Source organism: Natrix helvetica (assembly GCF_964273705.1).
Source record: "Natrix helvetica genome assembly, chromosome: 5".
Taxonomy (NCBI): domain Eukaryota; kingdom Metazoa; phylum Chordata; class Lepidosauria; order Squamata; family Natricidae; genus Natrix; species Natrix helvetica.
Window position 1 is genome coordinate 64,748,605 of NC_138551.1, and position 13,155 is coordinate 64,761,759.

The 13,155-nt window shown below is 36.5% G+C and overlaps 2 protein-coding genes across 6 annotated transcripts in view; one reads left to right on the plus strand and one right to left on the minus strand.

Moving 5' to 3' along the window:
* Positions 1 to 10,409, plus strand: PSTK (phosphoseryl-tRNA kinase). Its single transcript, XM_081953899.1, has 7 exons — positions 1 to 283; positions 1,421 to 1,785; positions 3,264 to 3,555; positions 4,869 to 5,067; positions 5,417 to 5,492; positions 6,383 to 6,476; positions 7,366 to 10,409. Exons 2-7 carry the CDS (start codon positions 1,603 to 1,605, stop codon positions 7,560 to 7,562), a joined length of 1,041 nt encoding a protein of 346 aa, XP_081810025.1. The 5' UTR covers positions 1 to 283; positions 1,421 to 1,602; the 3' UTR covers positions 7,563 to 10,409.
* IKZF5 (IKAROS family zinc finger 5) overlaps positions 10,111 to 13,155 on the minus strand; it is a 14,597-nt gene continuing 11,552 nt past the window's right edge. For all 5 annotated transcript variants that reach the window (XM_081953894.1, XM_081953891.1, XM_081953892.1 and 2 more), the window contains exon 6: positions 10,111 to 12,880. In XM_081953894.1, the coding sequence (XP_081810020.1) occupies positions 11,937 to 12,880 (944 nt within the window). In that variant the 3' untranslated portion in view covers positions 10,111 to 11,936. The remainder of the gene's footprint in view (positions 12,881 to 13,155) is intronic.

Here is a 13,155-nt window from a genome sequence, read left to right on the forward strand (position 1 = left end):
GGGCAGGGTGTCTCAATCTTGGCAACTTTGATATGCGTGGACTTCAACTCCCAGAATTCAACGCGTACACTCGCCTGTGAACTTTAGTAAGCGGGTGATAGAGTCCTCCCCTTTCCGAAGATAGAGTGTCGCTGGCAGAGGTAGGAACAGTTGTTTCCCCCCCCCCCCCCTCTTGGCTGGGAAAAGGGGTGACTGCTGTCGAGAGCAGGATAAATAGAATAGGATAGAAAGAATCGAGAAGATAGAAAGAAGCGACTCGATAAAAAAAAGTCGGGGAGAGAAGGTAAGTGGCAAAGGGAAGGCTTTTCAAACACTGGCTGGGTTCAGACCACTTAATCTCTGGATACTGAATTTGCCCGGTGCATTACTTAAAATAACCAAATGGCCTAAATCACGTACCTATGTCCCTGGAACCAGGTTTAACATTTAACAAACATGGCCTGGTTGTGACAGCCATTGCCTCATTGTTCACTGGCTTAGATCAGCAAGTGGTTTGAAATGGGGACTCTGGAAATCCGGGGCAAGAATGAAGAAGATGCTAAGATCAAAGCACAGAGACATGCATAGCCCTGCAAAAGAATCTAGGGCATTTACTCCTACCTTATAAATTCAAACATCTTAGAATATTTTTTAATAGTGGCTATTCTGTTATGCCTGTAAACAAGATAGGTTAAGATGGTTGATTTTCCTGCTCTACATTCACTATTTTACTGAAAAGTTACAAAATTGTTACATCTGAATTCCCCAATAGTAACATAAAGCAAGGGTAAATATCCATCCCATCAAGTCATAAATCTATCAAGATTCATCTTTAGTACCAATTTAAAACAAAAATGCTCAAGGTTGCGAAATAATCCCCCCCCCCAAAAAAAATTCTATTTTTCATTGAGCACTTTTTAAAATCACAATAGCTGGTATTACTGAGAATATTTTTTCAATTTATAGATAACATCAGTAGGTGGCAGTAATGCCCATCTTATTCTAATTTACTTTAATTTCTTTAAAATTAAATTTTTAATTTTAAAAATTATAAATGTAAATCACACTTTGATATTGATTTTTAGTACTTACGAAAAGTGCATATGCACCAAAGACAAATCCTTGTGTGTCCAATCACACTTGGCCAATAAAGAATTCTATTCTATTCTATTATAAATGTGGGAAAATAGGAGGAAGGTGTCTACCTTGTTCACTGCCTTGTTACTTATAAAGCAATAAATGCAATAAAATTCTAATAAATAATAAACAGCAAAATGTTATTTTAAAAAAATAGATCTCAATGTATCCATTTTCAATATAACAGTTGCCCTCTATTCTAGTGTATGCATGTATTTTTGTGTTCTGTCAATTATCTGAAACAGTAACAACTCAGGTTTCTCTGTTATTTACTATGAGCAACTCTCCTTGTTCTTCTAACTAGGAAAAGTGTGGCATCAAGAGCTATCAGGAAACAAAGTATTCAGACAAAGAAATTGTCTCTTCAGTACTGGCATTTCTGATCATTCTTCCTGTGAAGCAACAAACACGTTGCAATGTTAAGTTAATGCAGAACATCAAACTTTCAGTTCTTTGGTGTCACAGAAGTTTCATCAAGGGGAAACCATGGAGCAAGAGAGAGTTAGAGTCCATCAGCTGGGACTCTGTGTGCTCTGTGGTTTACCAGCAGCAGGTAAAACTAGGATAGCACAAGCGCTGAGTTCCTTCTTGAGGAAACGCAAAGAATGGTCCTGCATTCTTCTCAGTTATGACGATCTCATTCCTTTGGAAGCATTCAGTGAAACAGAGGTAAGTTTATGGTAAGACATGTAGTAGACTTTATTTGATCAAATGTACTATCCTTTACTTCAGAAGACTCTGGGCAGTTAGAAGATTTTCTCACTACAAAAGTTTTTTAATGCAAATTAAAAATTTAATTTGTTGTTGATTAAATCAACAACAAATAGATAATTATGAGAATAAACCAGAGTTAAATCTTAGCTTGGTGTTTAGAACCAGTTTGGTGTAATGAAGGTATTAAGTGTGTGTGTACATGTGTGTATGCACGCACACATTGGTTGTTGTCATTGCACTGTGGCATTTTGGTGTTAGTCTTTGCACTGTGGCATTATGAGATTTCATATTTATACTTTAATTAGTTCCATATTTTAATTTTAAAATTAACAGTGAGGCTTATCTTGAAAAAATGTCCTAAATTTGCTAATATGAGTATAATCTGTGTTTAAAGGGAACATATTGGTTCATCACAAATTCAATAAATCCTTAACATTAGTAAAATGCCATTTTAGTTTTAAAATACATACTTTATATACATTATATACATACAATATAATCACTGTTGGGATGATATTGGGCAGGTGATGAGCAGTGCCTTTTTTCCTCCAGACATAATGTTTAGAATTGAGGCCAAATAGATCAATCTTGGTTCCATAAGACCAGAGAATCTTGTTCCCGACAGTCTGAGAGTCTTTCAAGTGCTTTTTTGCAAACTCTTAAGTAAGCTTTCATATGTTTTGCACTGAGGAGAGGCTTCTATTTAGCCACTCTGCCATAAAGCTGAGATCGGCGGAGAGCTGCAGTGATGGTTGTCCTTCCGTAGAAGTTAGCATTGCTACAAGGGTTGCACAAAATATTTGAAGGAGTGTTTCCCGAAGTCTGTGGACATAAGCAAAACCATCCTTCCTCAAAGAAACCACATATTCCAGAAAGTTCACCTGCACTGCTTTTTTACAATTCTATGCGTGCACAGCTTGCTTGGCAGACTGTTCCAGCAGATGTATTTTCTCTGAACATGCGTGCACATGGAGATAATCTGAAACGGCCTTCAAAGCAATTGAGCTGGGAGGATGCAGCTGCTTCTGTGCTTTGAGGAATGGCACTTTCTTCAGTCGCATGCATTTTGCAAAATGCCCCTTCAAATGCTTTGCATTGAATCCTTTGTCTAATTTTGAGAGGGTCAGATGCTAATCTGTTCCAACAGGAACTGGAGTTGGGTGGTTTTTCTGGAAAGACTTTATGGTGAAATAGAGTTTTCTATCAAAATATGTATGTGGGGGAAAGGATTTAAATTAAATAGAATGAGATGACTAGATATAAAAAATTGCCTATGACCTAAAATATGATGACCACCATATTAAAATCTATATGGAGATGAAATCTCCCTTTTACACTGAGGTAAATAACAGTGCATTTGTTGCCATTGATAGCTGCTCCAGATTACAGCCAATCTGTGATCTAACATGAATAATTGTCTTCTTACGTTATAGATTTCTCATTGGAGATCATACCGGCATGAATTATTATTGTACCTTGAACACTTCCTTCAGGCTCTTATTAAAGGATGCCATTACTTTCCTCCTTCAAACAGAACTGAAACAATGTGGAAAAGTTTTGTCTCCTGTTTGATGGAACAAGGATTAATATCTGCAGGAACAGAAGACTCTGCATCTTGTCAATATTTAATAGATTTCATTCCACTCGGGCCAATATATTTTATTTTAGATGACAACTTTTATTATCGTAGCATGAGATATGAAGTGTACCAGTTAGCTCGCCAGTGTAAGTTGGATTTTATATTTTACACCAACGATTCAACCTCACGATTAAGCAATGCAAACCATATGTTGAGCTGTTGTAGTTAAAAGGGATTTTTCTTGGTGAGCTGGGTTGAACTCAATTATATCTTTTGTGCTGTCCTACAAATCAATAAAGTGCTGCATAGAACACCTCTACCAAAACATCTTTAGAGGGCAGTCATCCATGGTACAGGATGTCACTATCTATTTTTACATGGTTTTTGTGAACTGTTCTGTTGATATACTTATAAATCTTGGGGTATAAGTATAGAAATGGCTTTTTGCATCCTGATGGATGACCTTGGCTGGAAGAGGACCATAAATCTGAGAGATGGAGAGTCAATTTACTTCAACCGCCAATAGGAGTATTTCTTTTCTTGCCTTTCTTTCCAGTTGGAGGGTAATCCTGATGAACTGCCATCCACTCATTGGTGGATCAGTATGCAACAAAGAGGCTAATGGTTAGGAGTTCCTTTGTGTAAGGAGGGGCTACTCCAGCTGTTCCAGATAAATTGACGCTGTTCTTGAATCTGAGGTTGTCAGTCAGTGGTGCTCATTGGTTCAGCTGTCTCTTGAAGGACATTGTGAAACTGTTCTATTAGTTAAAACTAATGATCTAAACGTTCTGTTTCCTCTTGGTACTGAATTTAGGCAATTGCTACTTATTATTTAGGATGCGGGTAGAATATTCTGTATCCTGCTAGGTTCTTTCTGACAGCATAAAAGTGGGGGAGTTACAGTTTTCATAAATCTCCCCCACACGCATGCACACCAGCTCTGGGACTGCCGTAGATAAAGTGTTGCTTTGGAGTATGACCGAGATTTTGGATGGTTTTATAACCTGCAAATTTCCTGGCCAGCAACTAGCATGGTTTTCTCTCTTGTATTGAAACAAATTTGGCCTTAGAGGCGAAGACCAAAGGCGCAAGCTTTTCTCACTTGAAGGAGAATGTAATCCACTGGCTTAATAAAATCAAAAGGGGAAAACCGATCACCTCATAGTCCTGTTCAATATTGTCATTTTTCGAAAACTATTTTTCATGCAATGCATTTTATGTAATGCATATATGCATTTTAGAATTCTCTTGCTTGCACATCGACAAGATTTAACCAGGAAAACCTGTTTAAATAGCTAAGCAGATTTGTGTGTGTGTGATTACATTTAATAAATATTTAATTGCCCCTTAATCCATTGTTTAATTTTTAATTTCAGTAAAGATTTTTCTATCTTACACAGTTTGTGTGCAATGAGTTTTAAATGACCGGTTTTCATAACACATATTTTTTATTTTCTAGATTCATTGGGATTCTGTCAATTGTTTTTAGACAGCCAGGTTGAAATTTGTTTACAGAGGAATTCTCAGAGAAAGAAACCATTACCTGAGGAAACAATATTTGCAATGGCACAAAAGCTGGAATGTCCAAATCCCAAAAAATACATGTGGGAGCAAAATAGCCTTATTCTGAAAAGTGCTGCATGTTCATTAGAAGATAAGTATGTGATCGCATTGAAACTATTATGTTCTTTTTATAATGATCTCTGGACACTGTAGGATTCTTGCCTCAGAAGAAAGGAACTTGTGACCCCAGGAAAACTTCTAGTTTTTACTAGAAAACCTATTAAAAGTCTATTTTGGAAGATATGGGAGAGGGAGAAGGCTTCTACTTGTAGAGAAACTCATATTCGTTTGTACTGTATTGCACTTTGTACACTAAATTTCTTCAGGGTTTAGATTTTTAGATGGATATTATTGATCCCATTGACATTAGACATTATCCTTGAGTAAGCTGCTAGACATTTGTATGTGTGCATTTGCAATTTAATTTTATATTTTTCCCCCCAGTCTTCAGGTGTTTAATTTGTTATCTTCTGCTTTGGAAAATCCAGTAAAACCCACGGAAGAGCATACAGAAGAAAAGGTACCTTGAATTCTGTAGGTTGACAAGTTCGAGAGATTTGCTATACATAGGAAGCCCTTGATGGGGATAAAATATTTAGCCCCTGCCATTATGGATAAAAATAAAACAAGAGAGCTGGAAAGCTATCCATTGTTCTATACCAGGTTTTTTTCTAAAATGGGGGATTGCCATTTTTATTTATTAAATTTATATGCTACCCATCTCACTATCAAGTGACCCTGTACAACATCATAAAAGGATAATATAAAACAATGAGAACATTAAAAACATTAAAAGCATTCAGCGTTAAGTGTCTCAGCAGTGCCTCTTACTTGTTCTGGCCAGAGAAAACCACAGCAAAGTTGGATCTTGGGTATTTCCCCCCCCCCCTCTTTTCCCCTATAGCCAGATAACTTCTACTTTTCCCCAAAATTGAATAAACACATTTTTGGACATCAAATGAGGTGGAAAGGATATATAGAATATTTTAAGGTTTTAAGATGCTTGTTCATCATTGGCAAAAATATGTAGTGATTATGTGGAGAACTATTTGGAAAACTATTTCAAGAATTATTTCCCATTTGCATTAAAATATCCCCATTTAATCTAAAGTTATGGAGGTGGGGGCAATGCACTTCATACAACCCTTGTATATAAAATTAGATTCTGGAGGGAACTTGCTACAGAATTGGAAGAAAAAGCAGCAGCTTTGAGGCTATGCCAAAACTTGGCAGGGAAGGTGAATAACTTTCAGAAAGTAACCTAGAATTGCTCCAGTACAAAGTAATTTGTATTGTTAATTCTTGCTAATTTATTTATCAAATTTAAGACACCACCCATGTTACTATCCAGAATTCTGGTGGACCAAGGATCAGTAACTTATTAAAACAATTTTGATTGATCTTGACCAGGAGATGGATCGGGCTATATGTGCAAGCAATGTTCTACATCAAGCTGATCAAGTTCTCAGGCGAACAATCTCTGAAACAATGCAGAAGGCCAAAGGTAAGTTGACCAAGACTTAGGGATGACTTCACTAGTGGGAATGTAACTTTTTTCTTCTGAGAATTTTACTGCAAAGAGGGGAAAGGTCTGCTTTTTTTCAGATCAACTAAATGTTGATCCATTGCTTGTAATAGGAATTGACTGGCTTGTGTCCCGAGTCTAATGTCATGGGCTGAGGGAAAGTGACTGCCCCAAAGTCAATCAGCCAGCTTTCATGCCTATGGAGGAATAAGAACTTACAGATTTCTGGTTTCTAGCCTGATATACTAGCCACTGGACCAAACTGGCTTTCATTAGAGGGAATTCAACTATTGCTCTGAAGACTGTGCTAACAAATGATGGCTATGGAACATTTAATTGCTGAGACTGTTTTCATACACAAAAGAGACCATATATATTGTTGGCAATTGAAAGGTTTTTGCCAGATCATTGTTCTGCAATGGCAGACCTGGTTTATACATTATACTAAGCACGACTTTTCTAGCCAGGACATCAGAGAGCTGGGCTGGCTGTAATATATCTGAGGAGGATAGTAATCTTACAATTGAAAGGTTGGTAGTTTTTATTGGGAGGTTGGGTATTATAGGTATAAAATTAAGCCTCAAAAGTTTAATATATATTGATGGTGTGCTCTGTGGAGTTGATAAGCTGATTTATAGACTCGATCACAACTGGCTGGGTTTATACAACACATGAAACATATTTCTTATACTACAGAGGCTGATTGTAGAACCTGCTAAGCCAAAGAAAACAAACATTATGGCCTAGACTTGTTTATGGATCTATTTTATAGCTGTAGCCATGTTTCTTTTTAGATAATAGCTTTTCCTTATAGAGCATTAAGATAATACAAAGTTTAAACAACAGCATTTCATCGTTTGTTTTCCAGCCAAAAGCCTTACTCCAAGTGAGATGAAGATTTTGTCAGAGGAGCTCAACAAGCAGAAAGTAAAATTCTTAGAAAAGTTAAAACAAAAGACTAATAAAGAAAATCAGTTTTATGTAGAAAATAGTACATTCAATATAACCTCTGTATTTTCCCAAGAGACAGATGATATTGTTAAAAAGTATTTCAATAAACAGTAGCATTTTATTTTGCTTCATGAAGTGGTATCAATGGTGTTGGTGCAAATTTAACAAGAATAAAGCTATCTGTAATAGATAAAGCTTCCCTGTGTAATTTTATTAGTTAAATTTAGTTCCGAATGGTAGAATGTATTATTCAATCTTAATGTTATTTCCTGCTTGAAGATGTTAAATTGACACTATTTTTTCTGCCAGCTTTCTGTATTAGTTGCCTATAATTATGGCTCTTGCAGACATAGATGTCATCTCCTTATAAGCTGCTCGTAACAGCCAGGCAAGCAGGCTGAAAGATCCCCATGCCTTGCTAAATAAAAGCAATAAAAGTGTTAGGATAACTTTTAACAGGTGTCTACACCAATTCGTTCATAATTCCTAATGGATTTCGACTGATCAGAAAAAAACATTATTATTAGACATGCTTAATACCTGCAGGTAAGTTCACTAAGAAATCCCAGATAGGTTGTACCAGGAATTTTAAAAAGCTGAACAAGGCAATGATCAACCACTTCCATATTATCACCAGGAAACCAAAATATTATCAAATGAGCTTAATGTGAATAAATGTACCTCATTAGCATCTTAATCAAAATGTTTATAAAGTTTTTAAAATACAAAATTCATAAGTGCAGTAAGGCAGAACACACCCAATTGTTCATGAGTGAAGTGCTAGAATGGAACAGGACTACCAATGATCGTGTCACTTGCTTCCTTGATATAACTGGCACCAAGTAGCTACTGGTATTTTCCTGTTAAACCTGCCCTCCTTACCACCTAGCAAAACAGAATGAACTGGTTATCAGTTAGTAGACTACAGTAATCTGTCAGACAAATTGTATTCTGCAGTTACCCATTATTGCAAGCGAGCACTGACAATTATATAGCTCAAAGATGTTATGTGAGATGGGGACTAAGCAGTGTGGCTATCCAACGGTACAAATTATTCAGTGATTATTATAGGAAGATTCAATACCGTGTGTGGTGTGTGTGTGTGATACAAACAGGCTTCTTTCTTTGGAATAGAAACAAAAAAATTTTTAGAAGAAAAGGTGAAATATAATTGTGAGGGGAAAAAATACTTTGGGGATTGAAAGAGCTTCCAGCAGGGAATTTGCTGAGGTTCTGTATTTGCAGTTGGAAAACCTGGATAGCACATTTTTTTAAAAGTGATATTCTCTTGTTGAAAAACTCAGACTATAACAGAATAGAACAAGGCTATGTGCTTCCTGTCCAATAGTATAACTGGGTTAATTAAAAAAGGCACAGCATTTTGGCTCCTATTACAAAAGCATAAACATACTGACAGTTCCATCCAAGCTGAGTGGCTTGATGTCTCATGCAAAATGGCTTTTGTCATTGAAATAGTGGACTTTAAATTTACTGATTTCTCACTACTTTTTGTCAGTTGTACCCTACTCAGCTTTAAATTAAATCTATTTAATTTCATGATTTTTCTTTTGGTCCTAGAAATAGAATTTAGACTTATATAGTATACCATCCCATAGTGCTTTATAGCACTCTGGCAGTTTACATTGTTTTGCATATTTCCCCCAACAATCTGCAAAACTGAGTCCATCTTCAGGCCTGTCAGGATCAAACTCCAGGCTGTGGGCAGTTTACCTGCAATACTGCATTCTAACCACTGCGCCACCAGAGTTCTTATCCTACTTTCAGTCTTTGTGTTACAGGTAGCAGTTCACTATCAATAGTACTGCAAAAGGCATCAGGGAAATTCTAAGTGGAAGTGTCCCTTGGGCAGCACTGCCACCTTAATGCCAAAATTTAAAGTCATTTGAATAAAACAAAAAAATGGTAACAGAATATTAAAAATATTAGCATTTATTGAGCTTTTGCTAGAATTTTATTGATTTTGAACCCAAATCTTTAAATTTCTACATTTCCTAAGGACTTGTTAATGAAGTTATTTCATGTAATGTCCCTATTTGGAAGTTGTACAGATAATCAACAGATCATAAGAACTAGTACCTCAGACTTGCACTGTCTACTCAGTGGAGTCCAGCGTTACCTAGTCAGTAATTTTGGTCTTTGTATGGCCAGACTGGTCCAAGTAGAAATCTTTGGAAGCTGCAAAGCTATGAAGTGGTATTAGGGATACAAAATATCTGCAGATCAGCGTTCCCTAAAGAGATCACTGATAAAGACTACCTATGCAGACACCCACGTGTACATTTAAACCTAATTGAAATGGTAGAATATACCATTTGTATTTTTAATTTAGAGGAAAACCAGACCACTATCGCTTTCAAATGCAAGTCCTGTAGAAATCTTTGGTCCCTATACCAGCACTACATATTTTGAAACTTCCTAGATTTCTGCATGGACCAATGTGGCTATATAAAGACCAAAATCATTAACTAAGTGACATCTGAACATGCATACCACTGAAACTGGTAAGATGAAAATCTACTAGAAAGGAATGTCAGGTAAGTAGATAATTATGTGCTGTTTAAAAAAAGCCCTGCAAATATCTAATATTTTAGTCAATTGGTAAGCTATTGAATATTAAAACATTTTACAGCACTTTTGTAAATGAAAGTATCAATCACTCAAATCTTTATTATCATCATAAACCAGCAATGCAAATAAAAGACTTGAAATATACTTGGGAGATTCCCCCACCCAAAAAAACAAATATTCTCCATTCTGAATACATGAATCCACTGATTTTCTTCGGGCTTATGGGGTCATCAACAGCTATCCTTCCCAAATCGTAGGTACTTACCAGATTCTTCTACCTTTCATGGTTTTCTGCAGGTGGACAACATCTAACCCCAACTTCCATCAGCAGATATGTCCAGCAATGTGAATTTTGATTTTGTAAGGGATTTTTAACACTATCCCTGATGGTACCAATGCTAACCAGTGAAACCAGTGAAATAAAAAAAAATCAGGAAATTCTAAAAATACTCTGACCAGAGATGGCATGTAAAAGTATCTCTAAGTAAACGATATCTTTTTTCCTTACCACCCTGTACTCTTTCTTCCAAAGCCTTTCCTCAAAGGTCTGGAAAGGTCCGTTTTTTTCAGAGGCATCAAACATTCTGAAGATAAAGCTGATAATCAGACATTCCCAAACATGAAAAGAAGCATGGTTTTTAAACAGTTCAATAAATGCACTCTATCGTGTTTGAAATGGGTTTGTATGTGCATATTTACTTGTTATGCAAGGGATAGCAATATAAAGTATATTTTTGTTTCCTGTGAAATAAAAAAATATACAATAAAAGTGCATTTCAGTGTTCTTCTGTATGCTATTAAAGAATTGTGTGCTATAAACTAATATTCTATAGTCTCTGCTAGCATAATTTGTTTAAAGTGCCTATTTTTTCCTAAGTATTTTAAGACAGAAGTATCATACATTTTATATCCATTGCAGTTCATTAATGTGATTCTGCATATTTGCACCTTGCCTTACCATGTCCAGAATCTTTAAAGAAAATCAAAAGTCTAAAGTTCTTTGTCCCTTGTTGCCTCTGTGACTAGATTGCTGTTTTCAAAAAAAAAAAAAAAATCATAGTTAAAATGACCACACAAAATCTGAATGGGTCATTGAAATCATGTAACTTTCTTGCTGTTTCATTTCCATTGAAAGTCATTACTGCTTAGAAGGCGAAGGCAAAATAGCACAGACATCTGCACTTAAAGGCAATGAAAATATCTGTAATGTGCTGCAAAGCTAGTCAAAAAGACTATGGTACATTCTTTTAACACATTATCCATTTTGTTCTAAAGTTTTCTTTTTCCAGAGTTTTGAAAAGTTGCAAAAGTTTTAACACCAGGCATTGTTTGGTTGTATTCTGCCCCCTCCCCCTCCAAAAACAAGGTAGTAGTACTGCCACAATGTACTAAAAAAGGAACATCATTAAACACCCAACTGTAATTACAGGTTTTGGGCGTAGGGAATTCTAGATGTTCTTGTAGACATTATGTTTGCTGATAATGCTTACAGAATTTTCCAGCAGTTTAGCAGATGGCCCATACATACAATCTTACAGCCCCCAAACTGATTGTATTAGGCTAATTTGAGAAAAGCAGAATTATAGGCTCTTTTGTGGCACAGGCTAATCTAAGGAATTGTAGCTCTGCTAGAATTGATCCAAGATTTCGTTTTTATATAAAGTAAAGTAGAAGATACAATTGCACTGTAAGCCTCACTTTTGCTTGAGGAGCCGTATAAAGAATACCACCATGACTAGCAAACATATTGTCAGCAAATTATGACAATATAAATTGTCTGCATCCAACATTAAATTGTTAGCTGGATTCCTCCAAAGGCAACTTTCCAATTACATAAGAAACAGAAATGTGTTTAAACAAATAAATAAAAGAAAGCACGGTCTACATTTAAAAAATCAGTCAATGCTGGCTATGTTGGCCTCTGGCAAAATGGCAAGCAAAGTCATACTTGTTTCTACATTTGCAACCACAAATGTTGCATTGGAAAGGGTTCTCAAATCCATGGCATCCCATATGAATAGTGTACAGGATATTGTCAGCAAAATACATATCACAGTGCTGGCAGTGATGCAGAAGCTGAGGATCTTGAACCGGAAGAGTTGGTGCTGGAGTGCTTGGTTGACTGTTACTGATACTTGGGGTGCTGGCCTGCGCACTGTGGTCACTACTTGGACCAGCCACCGGGCTGTAATTTCTTTGTGAATGTACAGGACGAGGATCTGGACTTGTAGGGGATGAGTTCTGGGGAATACTGGTTGTGACAGCTGGAACAGAAGTTGCTGCAGCAGGTTGCTGCATCATAAAAGGCTTTTCATCTTGACACGGTACAACATCAGGAGATGGTGGGTTTTGGTTTTCAGGAGGGAGACTAGACAATTGTCCTGCTAAAGTAGATAGCTGGTTTAAAGGGTTATCTATCATAAGGTCTTGTGAATCTCTCGGCAATCCACTAGTCTCTGTTGGCTTTGTTATACTTTCGTATGCTTCAGCCTGAATATTTGGAATTTCATGAGTGAAATCATTAAGATAGTCTGGCTTCTGAACCACCATGGAAGGTGGACTTAAGTTAATGAGTGCTCTTCGGCTATACCCCAAGTTACTGGTCTTCTTTTGCAAAACACCCCACATCTTCTTGCTACTAAGGGAAGGCCTTGTACCCTTTATTGGCACCATTTTATGTTTGCGTCTCCGGTGGTGAGACAAGTTGCTTCTGTCACTACAGCGGAAGGAACACAATTCACATTTGTAAGGTTTTTCACCAGTATGAGACCGCATATGAGCTTCCAGATGACGTTCATAGGCTGACGCAAAGGGACATAGGTGACATCTATGTGGTTTTTCACCTGGAGAAACACGAAGAAAGCTTTATTTTGATCACTTTTTCAAGGCAATTGCATCCTAATAAAGCAAAAGAAGTACCATAAGTAATTACAAATAAATCAGTGGCTGAAAGAAAGCATTGCAGTGAGATGAGTTCCAAGGTTAGGATTCTACTTTTAGCAAGTTCTAAGCAGCTAAGACATTTAACAATTACAAGAACCAACTAGATCCAAAACCTAAACTCCAGTCTTATTTCTAAAATAACAAAAAAAGTAAGAAGCCTGCCATATGAGAAACA

What these genes read in the sequence shown, in the direction of transcription:
- PSTK (XM_081953899.1), top strand. Translation starts at nt 1,603, where the DNA reads ATGGAGCAAGAGAGAGTTAGAGTCCATCAGCTGGGACTCTGTGTGCTC. An exon ending in GTACCAGTTAGCTCGCCAGT is followed by an intron (nt 3,556 to 4,868) that starts GTAAGTTGGATT and finishes TTTATTTTCTAG; the next exon opens with ATTCATTGGGATTCTGTCAA. An exon ending in AACAATGCAGAAGGCCAAAG is followed by an intron (nt 6,477 to 7,365) that starts GTAAGTTGACCA and finishes TTTGTTTTCCAG; the next exon opens with CCAAAAGCCTTACTCCAAGT.